This window comes from Prionailurus viverrinus, chromosome C1, assembly GCF_022837055.1.
Source record: "Prionailurus viverrinus isolate Anna chromosome C1, UM_Priviv_1.0, whole genome shotgun sequence".
NCBI lineage: Eukaryota > Metazoa > Chordata > Mammalia > Carnivora > Felidae > Prionailurus > Prionailurus viverrinus.
Window position 1 is genome coordinate 177793722 of NC_062568.1, and position 17482 is coordinate 177811203.

The window sequence follows — 17482 nt, forward strand, 5'->3', positions numbered from 1 at the left end:
CTTGAAAAACACAGGTTTGAACTATGCAGGTCCACCTATACCCAGATTTTGTCTTTACAAATACAGTACAGTGCTGTAATTATATTTTCTCTTCCTTATGATTTTCTTAATAACTTTTTCTCTAGCTTGCTTTATTGTAAGAAAAATATATAACATACAAAATATGTATTAATCAACTGCTTATATTATTGCTAAGGCTTCCAGTCAACAGTACGCTATTAACAGTTAAGTTTTAGTCAAAAGTTACATGTGGATTTTCAATTGCGCTGGGGGTCAGTGCCCCTAACCTATGCCATTATTCAAGGGTCAACTGTACTATTTTCTCTACTTGTGTCTATGTTTTAAATTTTATGTGATATAAAACGAAAAGTAACTGCAAGTGATTAAAAGACATTAAATATATTAAAAACTACAAATTCACAATAATAATTTAAAGTGAGAGCAAAACAAAATCATCGAACTTTAAGTTGCTAGGGGATCAATTCACTACTTTAAAAGGGATAGATAAGGGAAGAGATTTAAGCATTCATCTTGCTATTCTAGTATAAACTTTATTTTAGGTTAACCAAATGGTCCTAGAGGATGTAATGGTCCTAGAGGATGTGAAAAAGGTTTTATGTGTAGAATTAGAATAACAGAGGGAATAATATTACTAGAAAAGGCATCATTTTGTAATCTCTAATAAAATAACCAATTTATAAAATGGTCATTAATAGATGTTAAAACAATTTGCCAAAAAGCTGACAGGAATTTTATGACACAGAATCAGGCTATCACCACCTGAAAATGGAAGGAGCCATTTCAAACCTGAAATGGCCAGGGGAAGAGAGCCGTCCAAGTGGGAATACCTGTGCTCCTGTGTAAGTGAAAAGGAAATGTTTATTGTATTAAATCACTGAAATATGGGTCAACGTGTCATGGAAGTTAGCTTTTTGTAAAATAATACCATTTATATATATATATATATATATATATATATATAACAACATATAAGCGCACAATTATCTATTTTTTTTAAAGATACAAACATATCCGAACACATACTAAACACATCAGAGTATATGCCTAGGTCAGGAAGAGGAATGAGAACAGGGATCAGGGATCAAAAGAAGAAAATAAAGCAATAAAGGGGCCTAATATCAACTGAGGATGAGAGTTCATCACGCTATGAGGAGCATGGTTTAACTTATTAAGGAATAAAAACTAATTTAAAAAGGAGAGAACAAATCTACCCTTTCTAAAGAGAGCCCAGCCTAGTTCGCTAGTAATTACCTTCCGCCTTGCACAGAATGGTTCTGGAGAGGAGGCAGTGTTGAAGACAGAGCTTGCTGGAACCCTCCACCATGTTCACTAGGAGAGTGTCAAGCCTGAAAATTCCCTAAACTGAGAATTTCTCCCTTTAATCTCAGCTCTGCCTGGTAGTGATGATGCAAGAGGCACTTGCCATTCTCCAGACATGGGGCCTGGACTTGGCCACCTTCCCCTTGGCCACCACTTTCCCACCACCCTCCACTCCAGGCTGAGGGAGGCTGGACAAAGCGTACAGGCTCATTCTGGGCCTGGGTGCATCCATCTGCCCACCTTCCATCTCTGCCTTTGGTAGGCTGAATAATGGTTCTTACTCCAAAGATGTTCATTTTCTGATCCTCAAAACCCGTGAATATTTTACCTTTTGTGACAAAAGGGACTTTGAAGAGGTTAAATTAAGGATTTTGACATGAGGAGATGATCCTAGATCATCCCAGTGGGCCCAATATAATCACAAGCATATGTAATCACAATATAATCCTCAAAAGACAGAATTAGAGAAGATGAAAGAATGGAAGAAGAGGTCAGAGGAGAGAAGATGCTATCCTGTTACCTTGAAGATAGAGGAAGGGGCCATGAACCAAGGAATGCAAGCAGCCTCTAGAAACTAGAAAAGGCAAAGAAATGGATTCTCCCCTAGCGTCTCCAGAAGGAATAGACTTTAATTTAGCCCAGTGAAACTGATTTCAGACTTCTGACCTCCAGAACTGTAAGATGCTAAATTTGTGTCATTTTTTTTTGTTTGTTGTTAGTTTTTATTATTTATTTTTAAATTTTATTTTTTATTTTTTAAAATTTACATCCAAGTTAGCATATAGCGCAACAATGATTTCAGGAGTAGATTCCTTAGTGCCCCTTACCCATTTAGCCCATCCCCCTCCCACAACCCCTCCAGTAACTCTGTTCTCCATATTTATGAGTCTCTTCTGTTTTGTCCCCCTCCCTGTTTTTATATTATTTTTGTTTCCCTTCCCTATGTTCATCTGTTTTGTCTCTTAAAGTCCTCATATGAGTGAAGTCATATGATATTTGTCTTACTCTGACTAATTTCACTTAGCATAATACCCTCCAGTTCCATCCACATGGTTGCAAATGGCAAGATTTCATTCTCTTTGATTGCCGAGTAATACTCCGTTGTGTATATATACCACATTTTCTTTATCCATTCATCCATCGATGGACATTTGGGCTCTTTCCATACTTTGGCTATTGTTGATAGTGCTGCTATAAACATGGGAGTGCATGTCTCCCTTCGAAACAGCATACCTGTATCCCGTGGATAAATGCCTAGTAGTGCAATTGCTGGATTGTAGGGTAGTTCTATTTTTAGTTTTTTGAGGAACCTCCATACTGTTTTCCAGAGTGGCTGCACCAGCTTGCATTCCCATAAATTTGTGTCATTTTAAGCCAATAAGTTTGTGGTAATTCATGATAGCAGCAGGAGGAAACTAGCATACTAGCTCTGCTGCTAGGCAGCATAACCTGTTCTCCCAGGGGAGTAAGGTCTGTGACATTGGGGAGTGGGGAATCAAAGACTTCTGGGAAGCCCCTGCAGCCAGACTGACCCAGATTCTTATTATAGTTGATTTATTACCTATCTCACCATGAACATATATCTAAGCAACAATACATGATTAATAATGCATTATTTAGAGGGTTGCTAAGAATTAAATACAATAATATTTATATTACCTACTATGACCTAATTAGCTACTTTTTAAAAAACAAGTCATATCTCCTTGTGGGTTTACACACATTCGTTCTTCCATTCATTCAACAGGTGTCACTTAACACCAAGTAGTGCCTGGAACGCACACACACAGTGAGCCTGTCTGCTACAAGCTCCAAGCATTTCTCATCTAAGCTGCCACCGAGCTTCCAATCAGTCCAATACTCAACCTTACTGCTCCATCCTAAATGCAGGCTCTTACACTTGCCCACTCCCAAGGTCTCATAACTCCTCGATGGGCTCATCCTGTCAGCACCACCCTTTACCCTCCCGGGCATTGTTTTTTCAGCTTCCAGGAGCAGTCTCATCTCTGCCTTTACCCAGTTGTACCTATCCAACTGTGCTGTACTCCCTAGACCTGCGGAGCTCCCCAACTCCACAGGATCCATCCGGATTTCCTAATTTCAAAGCTCCCCACCCCCACCTTACTTCTAACCTCCAGGTCTGAAATGCTGAGCTCTCCCTCCATAATGTCTGGGCCTACTGGCCCTCCCTAGGAAAAGGGTTCGTCCAGGATGATTTTTCTTATATCTGCAGTCCAGATTCATGCAGCTTTTACCTAGTCGAGGTCCAAGGTTCTCTTTCCTCAGAGCCTATAGCACTTTCTCTAAACCCCAAGCTGCCTCTCTAGAATAGGATTAAGAACCTAAATATTAACACAAGGAAAAATTGCTTTCTGTCCTTTGGGTGGTGTTAACTGGGTGGAATGGGGGAACAGTCTAGCCAAGTGACGGCACTGTGGGCAGACAGGCAAGAAATCTGGGTTCTCTAGAGTCTTGCCTTGGATCCACAATGGGTGACACTGGGCAAATCTCTGCCCTCTCTAGGCCTGTCTCTCTAGCTTGTCTGTGCACTGAAGGTCCAGTGTTCTGTAAGGCTATACTTGAGCTTTGAGATTCTAGGCAGCTACCCCGGCTGTGGCACACAATGGCCACAAGAGGGCGCACACCCTCTTCAGCTCAGAAGTTTGTAGCCTAACCAAACAAGTAAGCTTCAAAAAAGAACACAAAGCTTCTAAGTGAAAAGGAGTTTACCCGAGGCATGCTACAAAATGGCAACAGAGTAGGAACTGGAGAAGGGCATTTGAACTGCCACCCTAAGGGGAAGTCAGGAGCCCCAAGACCAGAAGAGGTGTTAAGGAGAGGGCTGGTAAGTAGCAAAGGAGGAAAGGCTAAGAATATGCTTTAGAGATTTTGATCACTTTGAGGGGATGGGAGAAGAGCGGGTCCTTAGGGGGGAGCTATGGAATGAACACATTGCCCCAAAAGGACTGGGGTGGGAGTTGCAGAAACTTGAGAAATTTAGGGAAAGTGGAGATTAACTTGTCTTCTTTCCCTTCTCCAGCATAGAACAAAAGGTAGAGAAATTGCAGGAGTTATTATAGCACTTGGGGAAGCTCCTCCTCCACGGTGGAAGGCACAGCAAATAGGCAAGGATCACCTGACATCCTTTTCTCTCTTTTTTGCCTTCCAATGATTAGTTTCAGGCCCCAGGAAAAACAAAGACCAACATATAGGCAGTTAGCTGGGGTTCAAAGGGTTAATCTCCAAGAATTCATTCTCTGACATCAGCCACAGCCCTTCTTTCACAACTGCACCCCCACCCCACTACCCCCACTTGTCCTCTCCTTGGGCCCCAGGTTGGCAGCTTCCTTGAATTCCTTCTTTGCTGTAATTCACTAGGGCCTTAGGACCTAGGCTCAGAGCCAGTTCCCTGCTCCCACCTCAGGTCCCAGGGGTCTAGGGCTTGCTCTAAGGGATGAAGGAAAGCAGCCTTCCCCTCTATCTCTGCCCCTCATAGGATGTGGGGCTTAGGACCAAAGAGCCTCTGTCTTTCCCTGCCACACCCCCACACTCCCATTGTAACCCAGACAAGGAGATTTCTTGTGTTTCAGCCTCTGGCAGGCATCCTTGTGACCAAATGGTAGAAGGTCCGGGGCAGGATGGGGGAAGGGAAACCACAGGATCAGAGAAGACACCTCCCCTCTCTGGAAATTATGATACACCCCCAGAGCTCTTCAAGCTTCTTCTCCCTCTGATTCCCATCAGCAATGGGGAGAGAGGGGGGTAGATGGGGGACTCATCTGCATATAAAAGGCCAGAGGCCCTGAAGAAGTGGAAGTGGAAACTGAGAAGGTGTGGAAACACAAAGGCTAAACCTCCTGGCAGACAGATTTGGAGCCAGAATACAAAAATGGGGGCAACCCAGGGAAGGGGTAAGACAGGGGACTGGCAGGGCAGGCCAAACAAACTTTTGAGAGCTGTGGGTAGAGGCCCCTGAATTTCCCTCCCTAAAAGCACAGATGTAGGAATACTGGCATCAGATAGGGATGCGGTCACAGAGGAAGTGAGACCCCCTAGAACAAAATGAGAACACCCAATTTAAAAAGTAAGAACCTTTCTGAAAAGGAACACAAACATCTGACAGTGAGAAGCTTTCCTACCAGGAGGGGTGATATGATCCCCCTAGCAAGAAGTAATGGTATGGAGAATAAATGGTGTGGTCTCACTTAGCAACAGGGGCTCAGACAACCCTATACTGCCCTATCACCACTAAGAGACTGGTACAGAGGAAAGTCTATTCCATCCTGGCAGGAAATGACATCACTCACCAGACAGGAAGGGATGGTTCTACCAACCCCAGAGGCTTCTAGGAGGGCCAATCCATGGAAGGTTGGCCCTGAATGTCCATGTCCCTCCACACTTCTCCATCTTGGCCAAGAGGGGGGCCAAGACTCCTAGATGTTGGGTGAGGTAATTACACCCCCATCTCTTCATCAGTGATCTCCTATGGGTCCTAAATCCCTCAAATCCTTACGTAGTTGCAGGGGGAAGGGGAAGAGATACTATCACACCAGAAGCTACAGGTCAAGCCTCTAGAGTCATTGTATCTATGTAAATAGCTCTAGGGTCCCAATAATTGAAGGATAAAAGCAGAGCCTCCTTAGGGGCCAGAAGGATGGTAAGGCCAGGTTTCCACGGTAACTGGATTTCAATGCAGCCTCCTCCTAGACCCAGAATAAGGGAGAATAAATTTCTAGGGAGCCCAGGACCTAGTGATGAAAGAGTTATAGAAATATGAAAGGACGGGAAAGTTATTACAAGAAGGTCACATCATCCTGGCACTGCCCCCAATACCAGTGGGCCTCAAAGCCAAGCTTAACACTTTCATCCTCTAGTGGTTCAGGAGGTCCACCTTGGAGCCCCTCCCCTGGGGGCTTCCATACAGCCCTCAAGTTCCCTAGCCTGGTGGCTGTCAGGTCCACCTCAGTCCTGGCCCTGTCCCCACTGGGTATAACCTTTGCCCAGTCCATCTCAGGACGGGGAGCCCCAGGGGGGCCCTGTTCATCCATCTCGCTGGGGGCCACCGTGTCTAGGAAACTGCCGATGGAGACACTGTCCAGCCGGTCAGTGGAGCTGGTGTCTGGCAGGCTGTCCCAGCTGCCTCGCCTTGAGCGGCCTGGACTCCCGCCTGTCAGACTATATTGGCTGCTGGTGAGGCTGCTGCAGTGGCTGGTCAATGTCCCCCGCTCCTCCAACAGCCAGCGCACAGCCTCGATGCCCTCATTCAAAGTCACCAGCTGCTGCAGGATCTTCACATCGATGGCTCGCAGGTAAGCCTGGGGGAGTAGGAGAAGGAATCAGTCTGAGCTTCAGAGCCATGGGTTTCCCAAATGTTTCTAGAGACCCCAGTTTGTGGTCCAACCAACCATGCCTCAATTTTAAGAAGCATGGGAATGGAAGTATGGTTGATTTAGAGTGTGGGCTTTAGAAGCAGACAGATTGCAGTTGTTGTTTTTAAAATTTTTTTTAACGTTTATTTATTATTGAGAGACAGAGCGTGAGCGGGGGAGGGGCAGAGAGAGAGAGGGAGACACAGAATCAGAAGCAGGCTCCAGGCTCCGAGCTGTCAGCACAGAGCCCGATGCGGGGCTCGAACTCATGAACCGTGAGATCATGACCTGAGCTGAAGTCGGACGCTCAACAGACTGAGCCACCCAGGCGCCGCAGATTGCAGTTTAAAGTCTCAGTTCTGGGGGCACCTGGGTGGCTCAGTCCGTTAAGCATCCGACTTCATGATCACACAGTTCATGAGTTCAATCCCCGCATCAGGCTCTGTGCAGACAGCTCAGAGCCTGGAGCCTGCTTCAGATTCTGTGTCTCCCTCTCTCTCTGTCCCTCCCCCATTCACACGCTGTCTCTCTCTTTCTCTTTCAAAAATAAACGTTAAAAAAAATTTTAAGTATTCAACACGGTGCGTGACACAGAGTTAGGTCTCAGTAAATGTTTAGTATCAAAATCCGATCCCACTGAGATTTGAACTTCATAGAATAGGGCATTAATATTGAACCAGTCCAGAATCAAAGAATAACCTGATAGGGAGTCTGGTGTTAATTAGGAAGTAGACTGAGCCAAAAGGAGGCAGGAGCTGGGGAATAAAGAGGGAGCTCACCTGGCCCCACAGTCCCTTCAGGGTTTGGGTAGCAGTTGTTCAAAGGGTCAGAATCCTGTTGGCTACAGATGCAGGGCTTCTCTTCACCACACACTAGTCTAGGGTGTCTGTACTGGGAGTAAATCTGACTTACCAGGTAATCTTTAGGTCCCTCCCACCTCAGATCCCCTAAGTTATCTTCCACAAATACCAATCTGAATCTGTCCCTCCCCTGCTCAAGAAACTTTCTGGGCTTTGCACAACTCTTAGAGAATAAAATCTAAATATTTTAGCAACAGGCATTCAAAAGCTGTCATAATACATCCCCTGCCTGTCTCTCCAGCTTCACTTTTAGCATACTTCCCTGGAAGCCCCCCAGTCCCGTCACACATGACTTCCTGATTTCATATTTATTTAATTTTCCTTTTAGGCAAAGTAATGGATGCACATAGATTAAAGACGCAAAGAGTTCTGTGAGATTTATCATGAAAGTAACAGTCCCCCATCCTAATCCTAAATCTTTCTTCCCAGAAACAACCATTATTCATTTTTTATCTGCTTATTTTGGTACTTAGATTCTAATCTCCAAATAACATTCCACTTACTGACTTTTAAGTTTTAGGTGTTTTCTATTGCCTTCCCATACAATAGAAGGTTAAGGATTTAACTTTTTCATCCTACTCCCCGATCCTCTGCCATACAGACACCTTTCTCTCTGTATTCCAACATACGCGATAAAATGAATTATTCACTATTTACCTTATTAGGATTTGGAAAAGCTATTCGCGGCTAAGTTGTACAGTTTACTATGGCTACTTTTCATTTCTTACTTCATGTTTTCCTTAGAATAATAATATTGTAATTATGCCTTAGAATAATAATAAATGATATGTATCATCTTACGTAATTATTACGTTATCATATTATTACTACTACATACACTACTACTACTCTTTTGCTTAGTTTGCTATATAATCATCAGTAAGTCAGCCTCAAACCCTCTCCCAATTGTCTGAATTTTCCTCTCAAGGCTTTTAAACATATCACATCTTCCATCTATTCCATGTTCTTAGAGACAGCTCTTCAGGAGCCTTCTTTTTTATATATAAAATTTCTAATATTTATTATTAAAAAAAACTTTTAATGTTTATTTATTTTTGAAAGAGAGAGACAGCATGTGAGTGGAGGAGGGGCAGAGAGAGAGGGAGAGACAGAATCTGAAGCTCAAACCCATGAACTGTGAGATGATGACCTGAGCTGAAGTTGGATGTTTAACCTACTGAGCCACTAGGACGCCCTTATCTATTTATTTTTGAGAAAGAGAGAGCACAAGCAAGTAGGGGAGGGGCAGAGAGAGGGAGACAGAGAATCCCAAGTGGGGATGGAATTCATGCACCATGAGATCATGGCCTGAGCTGCCCAGGCGCCCCAGGAGCCTTCTGATCTGCCCCCAATCTGTACCTGCTGCACAACTATCCTCCAGGGATCCCCCTTCACTCTCATCCTAGGGACTCCCTTTGCCTCTTTCCTGAGTTGGATCCCTTGTTTCCTGATCCTATGTCTTCTTCTGTCTTGATTCACTCCTTTATTGTGTGTGTGGTGCTTTTCCTTCAGTAGCTTCCTGCAACAGTCTACATAGGAGGTACATTTGTTGAAGCTTCACATGTTTAAAATGCTGTTATCCTCCCTTCCCCTCATAGACAGTTGATGGGTATAGAATTCCAGGTTGAAAATAAATTTTCCTCAGGATTTAAGGCAACGTTCCATTGTCTTTTAGTTTCCAGTGTTAAACTTAAAAGTATGATGCCATTATGATTCCTGATTGTATGTATCCATCTTCCTTTTCTTTCTGGAAGTTTTTAGGATCTTCTCTTTGTTCCCCATGTTTTGTTTTTTTTTAATTTTTATTTGTTGTTTTTATTTATTGATTTTGAAAGAAAGAGAGTATGAGCAAGGGAGGGGCAGAGAGATAGGGAGAGAGAGAATCCCAAGTAGGCTCTGTGCTAGCAAAGTGGGGCTTGATCCCATGAACTGTGAGATCATGACCTGAGCTGAAATCAAGAGTTGTACGCTTAACCAACTGAGCCACCCAGGCACCCTGTTCCCAGTGTTCTAAATTATCCCAATAATTTGCCATGGCGTGGGTCTATTTTGATACATTGAATTGGCCACTTGATGGGTCCTTTTAATCTGGAGGCTCATATCCTTCAGTTCTGATTTTCTTTATTTCTTTCTTGATTTCTCCTCCACTATTTCTATGATCTTTCTGGAAATCCTATTATTTTAATAGAGGGTGTCCTGGACGGATCCTCTTTTTTTTTTTTTTAATCCTCTTCCATCTTTTTCTATATTTGCTCTAGTTTCTGAAATATTTCAACATTATCAACCCTTCTACTGAGTTTTTCATATTTTCCTATCATGTTTTTATTTCTAAGAGTTGTTCTAGTTCTCTGAATGTTTTCCTGTTTATAGCTTCCTGATATGGCTGCAATATTATCTTTTTAGGGATATAGTTAATGATTTTTTTTGTAAGTTCTCATCTTCCAATATTATCTCCATTTCATTCAAGTTGTTTTTTTCTGTTTATCTACATCTGCACAGTTAGAGGGTCTCATCAGGTGTCTTACAGTGTTTAGTAGCTGCTCATACTTCAGAGTGGTCTCTAAAAAGCTGGTTGCAAACTGGCAATTATCTGGCTGGGCTATTTGGGTTAGCCCTGAGTCAGTATCTCTTATGGTTACTTTCTCTCAGGTTCACCATATTCACCATATTATACCCATCTTGAGAATATAAGGAAAGCTGCCAAATAGGGGGAAATGCTAGAAGGGTATATCATAACATTTAATACATTTTTACTCAATCCCTCTTGCCTTCAACTTTGTTGTCTCTCAATCTGGAGACCTTTGGTTCTAGGTGTTTTTTTTTAATATCAATTTATAAATGTTTATTGAATTATTCAGTAAATGATTGTTTTACATCTAGAATGATAAACCAGAATATAACCAAGTATTTGTACACTGAGAAAAATATAGGCACTGGAATTAAACAGATATGGATTCAAACTCCAGTTATGCCATTAATGAACCATATGATTTTGGAATTTTTATTCCCCTTTAAACCTTCATTTCTTCATTGTAAAATGAGGATACTATTTTTTTTAATTTTTATTTAGTTAATTAATTAACTTATTTATTTATTTTTAATTAAAAAGTCTCCACACCCAACATGGGGCTTGAACTCACAACCCTGAGATTAAGAGTCACATGCCCTACCAACTGAGCCAGCCAGCTGCACCGAGGACACTACCTAATTAAAAAGTTCATTTTAAAAAACGGAAGGGTGTCCCTAGGTAGCTCAGTTAGTTATGCGTCTGACTCTTGATTTCAGCCCAGGTCATGATCTCATGGTTCATGAGATGGCCCTGTGTTGGGCTCTGTGCTGAGCATAGAGCCTGATTGGGATTTTTCTCTTCCTCTCTCTCTGCCCCTCCCCCTCTTGCTCTCTCTCCTTCATTATAAATAAATAAACATTTAAAAAATAAAAATAAATGGAAGGAATGCATTAACATGCACAAGATACTGCCTGACAAGTATTAGTTCATAAATGGTAGCTATTTAATTTTACATATTACTATGGTAAACCTAATTACCATGGCATAAGCACAGAACAAAATTCTGTACCTGAAATTATTTGTGACTTTGGAATAATATCACAACTCTAATTCAATGAAACAGATGGTTATTTGGTTCCTGAGTTGTCTAATGATTACAAAGATAATGGAGAAACTGTCCCTACTTAACAGAAACTTGCAGTTTCAATAAAGAGATATGAACAGGGGCAACTGGGTGGCTCAATTGGTTAAGCATCCAACTTCTGCTCAGGTCATGATCTTGCAGTCTGTGAGTTCGAACCTCACATCGGGCTCTGTGCTGACAGCTCAGAGCCTGGAGCGTGCTTCAGCTTCTGTGTCTCCCTCTCTCTCTGCCCCTCCCCTGCACATGCTCTGTCTCTCTCTGTCTCTCAAAAATAAATAAACATTAAAAAAAATTTTTTTTAAATAAAGAGATATAAACATGAACAACTGAAATGCCACAGACTATACAGATTATTAATGACATATGATAAAGAAGATTATCTTCAATTGTTTCATACTGGGGACAAATAAGTTAACAGTGAAACCAACAGCCCTAGTCCAAAACCAAACTAGATGTATTAAATAAAACTTCTCAAACTAAAAATGTTTCTCCTGCTATAATTCCTCCTTTCTTCCTTTCTTCTCTCCTTCCTTCCCCTTCTTCCCTTCCTTCTGTGCTATTCTTTTCCAAAACTTACATCTCCAATCTTCTGTTAGGATAAAGAAGTGGCTGGCACCTGGTTGCCCAGTTAGGGAGGAGATCTTAGAATATGATTCTTTTTTTAAAATTTTATTTAAAAAATTTTTTTAATGTTTATTTATTTTTGAGAGAGACGGAGACAGAATGTGAGTGGGTTGGGGCAGAGAGAGAGGGAGACACAGAATCTGAAGAAGGCTCCAGGCCGTCAGCACAGAGCCCGACGCAGGACTCAAACTCACGAGCTGTGAGATCATGACCTGAGCCGAAGTCGGACGCTCAACCAACTGAGCCATCCAGGCGCCCCATCTTAGAATATGATTCTTAAACAGACATTCACAAACCCTTCTGTTTTCAGCTTCACTTGTGCCCCCCAGTTCTAGAAATACCCAGTGCTTCCAACTCCTGTGACCTTTGAAGGTTTCTGTAGTGCAAAATGTGTTGCTTTTCAGCTTTCCTTGCTGCTAGCTTGAAATTCAGCTTTTTTTTCAGGTCTACTAAGTTACAAGTCTTCCTTCTGCTCTTTAGCTTCCAAAATTTTATTCCTATCATCTTCTCTCCTATTTTTGTTGTCATAATGGTTTCATGGCCTTTAAAATAATCCTTCTATTGGCTTTTTAGTGAAGTTTCGGAAGGAAATGAAGGTAAATGCATGTGTTCAATCTGCCATCTTGAATTGGAATTCCCAACTGACTTTATTCATTTTTCAAGCCCCAGCCTCAAATGCCACCTCCTCTAGGAAGTCTTCCCTGCTCTTCCTCATGATGTAATTAATCCATTCAGTTATGAAACAATATTTACTGGGTGTTTCTTATAGGCATTGCATTGTGTTAAAGGAAGAAAAGACACCATTTCTTAGCCTCAGGGAGTTCACAATCTATGGGTAAGATAAGACAATGACACAAGCACTAAAAATTCAATGTAGTAAATGCTAGGGGAAACAACTGCTATGTAGAGGACCACAGGTACCTAGAGGGCCCTAACCCAACAAAGGGAGGTAAGAAAATGCTTCCTAGAATAAGGCACATCAGCCGAGGCATAAAGGTTAAGTAGGACTTAGCCAGACTAAGCAGTGGAGAGAGACATTCCAAACAGAGTAAACAGCATGTAACCCCTCCAATTCAAAGTGGCCTTTCCAGGGGTGCCTGTCTGGCTCAGTCAGTAGAGTGTATGACTCTTGATCTCAGGGTTGAGGGTTCAAATCCCATGATAGATGTAGACATTACTTAAAAATTAAATCATAAAAAAAAAAAAGTAGCCTTTCCAGAGTACAAATCTGACCATGTCACTCCTTAATGAAAACTCTTCCAGGAAGCCCATGCTGTGTTCCAATAACACTTATGGTCCTGTACCAGATTTATTAGTCTCTCTCCCTCCTTTCTGTGATTTCAGACTGTGAGCTCCCCGAGAGTAGGTCCTGCACAGTTCATTCATGGTGCTTAGCCTAGGTCATATTAGACTTTGTGATTCTATTGCCTTTACCATCCTTGGCCCCTCTGGAGGTCTCCAGGATTCAGGGGGTTGGGTTTTACCATGCTGATGAAAAATGAGTTCTGTGACAGTGGGATTCCCTGACTGTGATAGCATCACTCCCCAGAATAGAAAAAAGCAAGGCTTTTCTTGCCAGAAAAAGAAACACTCATTCCACACCATCTCTTTGGAAACAGAAAGGTATAAATAGCTCAGAGAGATGCAGCCTTAAAGGCCACCACAATCCAATTCTCTTCCCAGGGGGATTCAGGTTCCCCACTCCCCCACTTAACACATACATATTAGACTCTCGGCCCAGCCCTGGGGTCACAAGTATGGCTCCCTCATCACTCAATACAAATCAGGCCCTGGGGTAAAGCTTGGAGATTCCAGGCCCAGCTCCCTGGCCACAGATTGAGATTCTCAGACTATTCTTACTAGGACTATCTGGTCCCACAAGCTCCTGTCCTCTCATCTTCCAAGAGGCAGAAAAACTGAGGCCAAAAGAAAGTCAGGGCCCTGCTCAAGATCTCAAAATGATTCAGGAGCTGAGCCAGGACTTGAACCCAGGTCTTCTCCCCCTTCTTGCCTGAAGCTTTTTCTCAAGCTGCTCTGTGGGGGCTCTGTGGGGGCAGGTTGTCGCAGCAACAGTTCTTTGGGTGGATTAAGTAGGGAAGGTTGCTATTGTTTTCCTTTCCCACATACCCCAGACTCTGGCTGGTTCACTCAACGTGTGAGAGGGGGAGGGAACCAAGAGGAAAGGAGCCTAGAAGCAGGAATAACCTTGGCCTCAAGAGCAGGCCTGTCCCCTCCCTGCAGGATTGCTGGGAGAGGGACAGTTGAAGGACAGTGCTTAGAGGGCTTGGACCAGTAGTGCCACCAGTTGCTCCAAGGGAAACCCCCTGCCCTGTCCCGTCCTCCCTAGGTGCAACCCAGTGGGCAGGGCAGAGTATGCAAATATATCAATGACACCTTGACCAAGGAGAGAGAAAGGAATGGGGTAGGTAGTGATCTTTCACTGTTTGGGCCCCCAAGCAAGCGCCCTCCTTTGTGCCTTTAATGGGCAGCCTAGGGTCCTAGACCAGGCTGGGTCAAGAATGCAGAGACCTGGGGCTCCTGGGTGGCTCAGTTAGTTAAGCCCCAATTCAGGCTCAGGTCATTACCAGGGTCTGGCTCTGTGCCCAACAGCTGGGGCTGGAGCCTGCTTCAGATTCTGCGTCTCCCTCTCTCTCTGCCCCTCCCCCACTCACACCCTGTCTCTCTTTCTCTCTCTCTCTCTCTCTCTAAAATAAACATTAAAAAATTAAAAAAACAGAATGCAGAGACCTGATCAGAAGTTAAATGCACCCCCTTAAAGTTTACAACCAGAAAATCTCCATCAAAGGCAGAAGAGTTCTGAGCCAGAGAGGAGGCATGGCTCCACCACGGAGCTCCTGAGTGAGCCCAGGCAAGCCCCTGAACACCTGCAAGCATGCTTCATCCTATGGAGGAATGATGACTGCTCTTCTCACTTCAATGACGTAAAATGTCTTTAAAGTGTCTGGCACAAAGCAGATCTCAACGGTAAAAATGTAAAGTGCAGGCAGATCATCTGGATTCAAAGCCTGGCTCTGCATTTTACTTTTTATATGACCTTGAGTAGTTATTTAACCTCTCTGTGCCTCAGTTTCTTTATCTATAAAAGATCACTTGCCAAATAGGGTTGCTGTGAGTATTAAGCGAATATTTTGTAAAGTGCTCAACATGATACCTGGCACCACTTTGTACAATGAGGCAAATTCGAGCCCCTCCCTTAGGTGGGCAGTCACAGCCCTGCCCTGAAGAATCTGGCACTCACCTCCAACCTTCAGGGCCAAGTGCACACATGGCATTCGAATCCTTCCCCCACGAGCCTTCCCTGATTACTCTGCCCACAAGGCTCTCCTCTCAGACTTGCAGGCTGTCTAGGAGCTCCCATGCCCTCCTTCTCTGCTCTCTCACAGCCCAGCCTGGCACAGAACTGGGCAGACAGTGGGGCTCCAGGAAAACCTATTAACTGACACACTCACCATGGCCTCCTGGTTCTAATCCAGAGAGAATTCTTCGGTTCCCCAGAACTGGCTGCAAAGTGGTGGCAGGTGTGAATCACCCCCTTCACCGGAACTAGGGCCTTGGGGAGCCTAGGCAGCCCCAGATGCCCTTCTGGCTCTGAATCTAGACCAGCAGCAACAGGGGAGGGGGAGGGTGCCTGTTTCCTTCTCTTCTCCCCAAGAAGTTACAGATAAAATATAAATATCCTTGGGGGGCTCGGAGATGATGGAGCCAATGCTGATGGTGCTGCTATTCTGACTGCTCAGGTTCTAGGAACTTCCAAATATTTTAAATGGGGGTGGGAGAACATTGCAGGAAGGGAGGATGTCTTTAGTGGCCCTAGTCCAGGAGGTTTTCACCCAGATCTCTTCTGTGCTAAATCCTGTCATGAACACTGAGGCCTCAGAGGAGCAACCCAGTTTGCAGGAAGAGAAGAAACTGGTTGCCCTCTAATGGTGGCCAGGGGATAGATGGCACCTGGTGGAGGGGTGGGGTGGGGGAGATTTGGGCTGTGCTAGGTTCTCAGTGCTTCCCAATCCTCACCTCTCCCCGCCCAATTATTTGGCAGTAAAAACTTCCTAGAGCCCATGCCTCCCACCTCAAGTCTTCAGGACCCATCAACACCCCATTTACCCTTGGGAGGGGCAATTAATGGACCCCAGGGTTTAAGGATTGATCTGGAAGGGACCCTGAGGAGTAAGATGGGGAATTTTAATGCTCTCCTCTCCTGTCCAACTCTGGGGGCATAAGTCTGTCCCTCAGCCCTAGCTGGGGATTCCATCCCCTGGCCCATGGAGCCCACACTCACCAGCTCCATCCTCAGCGCCATGATCTTGTCCCCCAGGCCGTGGCCCGTGTTGGGCGCCCCCGGGAGCAGCAGGGCGCCAGAGGTTCCTGGCTCCCATTCGCCTCGCAGCCCACGGAGCAGCCCTTCAGGGGTCTTCCTGCCCACCTTGCCCTCCACGTCTCGAAGGTCAGGCGATTGGGACTCCGCAGTCCCCTCCATGCGGGCCTACCGCTTAAAAGTGCTGGGAGACCGGACGGCGGGATCTTGTTCCCAGGGGTCCTCCTTTCTCCGCGACTAGCGCGGAGCGGAACCGGTGGGTCCCCGCCCGCGCCGCGCGGGGGCGGTCGAAGGGCGCCGTAACACTCAGAAAAGCAGCGCAGAGCCGCGCGCGCGTGTGCGTGTGCGTGTGTATGTGTGTGTGTCGGTCGAGGGCTGTGCATACGTCTGAACGTCTGGCCCTGGAATGGGTGGGGCTCGGCGATTTGTACTTGGATTTGTACTTGAAGGGGCGCTAGGAGAGTTCAGTGCCTTCTGCCCACTCTTCCAACTAAATCTAGCCAGGTACACAGCAGGCGCCCTGTAAGTATTGCAGAACAAAGGCTAAATAAGCATCCTCAGGAATTTGGGAAATTAAGAGATCTGCAGAGGTTTTTGAAAGACTTCCTGGAGTAGAAGGGCTGGGTCTAAAACAGTGGTCAGAATTTAGCTACCTACACACACACACACACACACACACACACACACACACACACCACTTTCAGTGTAGCCACTGAATTTATTTTTTTAAGTTTGTTTGTTTGTAAGTAATCTCTACATCCAAGGTGGAGTTCAGACTCACAACCGGGGATCAAGAGGGAGTCAGTCAGGCACCACCACCACCCCTCCCAGCCACTGAGTTAGATTAAAGAAATAGAAAGTAACATTCTGTGCCTTGTGGCTCAGTTGGTTATGCAAGGGACTCTTGGTTTAGACTCAGGTCATGATCTCACGTTTTGTTGGTTCAAGCCCCGTATCTGGCTCTGTAATGACAGTGTAGAACCTGCTTGGGATTCTCTCTCTCCCTTTCTGTCTGTCCCTCCCCTGCTTGCTCTAAACAAACAAACAAACAAACAAACAAACAAGAAAGTAATGTTCTTCTGGCCACTGAGAAGTAATCAGTATGGAAGATGAAAGGTCCACATGGGCCAGACAGATCAGATCCTGTAGACTGATGCTTCTTTTTTTTTTTTTCAACGTTTTTTTAATTTATTTTTGGGACAGAGAGAGACAGAGCATGAACGGGGAAGGGGCAGAGAGAGAGGGAGACACAGAATCGGAAACAGGCTCCAGGCTCTGAGCCATCAGCCCAGAGCCTGA

General features: G+C 44.5%; 1 protein-coding gene across 1 annotated transcript; it reads right to left on the reverse strand.

Moving 5' to 3' along the window:
- Positions 1–2664: 2664 nt before the first annotated feature.
- Positions 2665–16433, reverse strand: LURAP1 (leucine rich adaptor protein 1). Its single transcript, XM_047872835.1, has 2 exons — positions 16148–16433; positions 2665–6656 (listed from the first exon to the last, which is right to left on the reverse strand). Exons 1-2 carry the CDS (start codon positions 16343–16345, stop codon positions 6135–6137), a joined length of 720 nt encoding a protein of 239 aa, XP_047728791.1. The 5' UTR covers positions 16346–16433; the 3' UTR covers positions 2665–6134.
- Positions 16434–17482: the final 1049 nt, after the last annotated feature.

Excerpts from the sequence above, each read along its gene's own strand:
- LURAP1 (XM_047872835.1), bottom strand. The coding sequence starts at position 16,345 with ATGGAGGGGACTGCGGAGTCCCAATCGCCTGACCTTCGAGACGTGGAG. Across the intron at positions 6,657-16,147 it reads TGGCGCTGAGGATGGAGCTG|GCTTACCTGCGAGCCATCGA; the intron begins GTGAGTGTGGGC and ends CTACTCCCCCAG.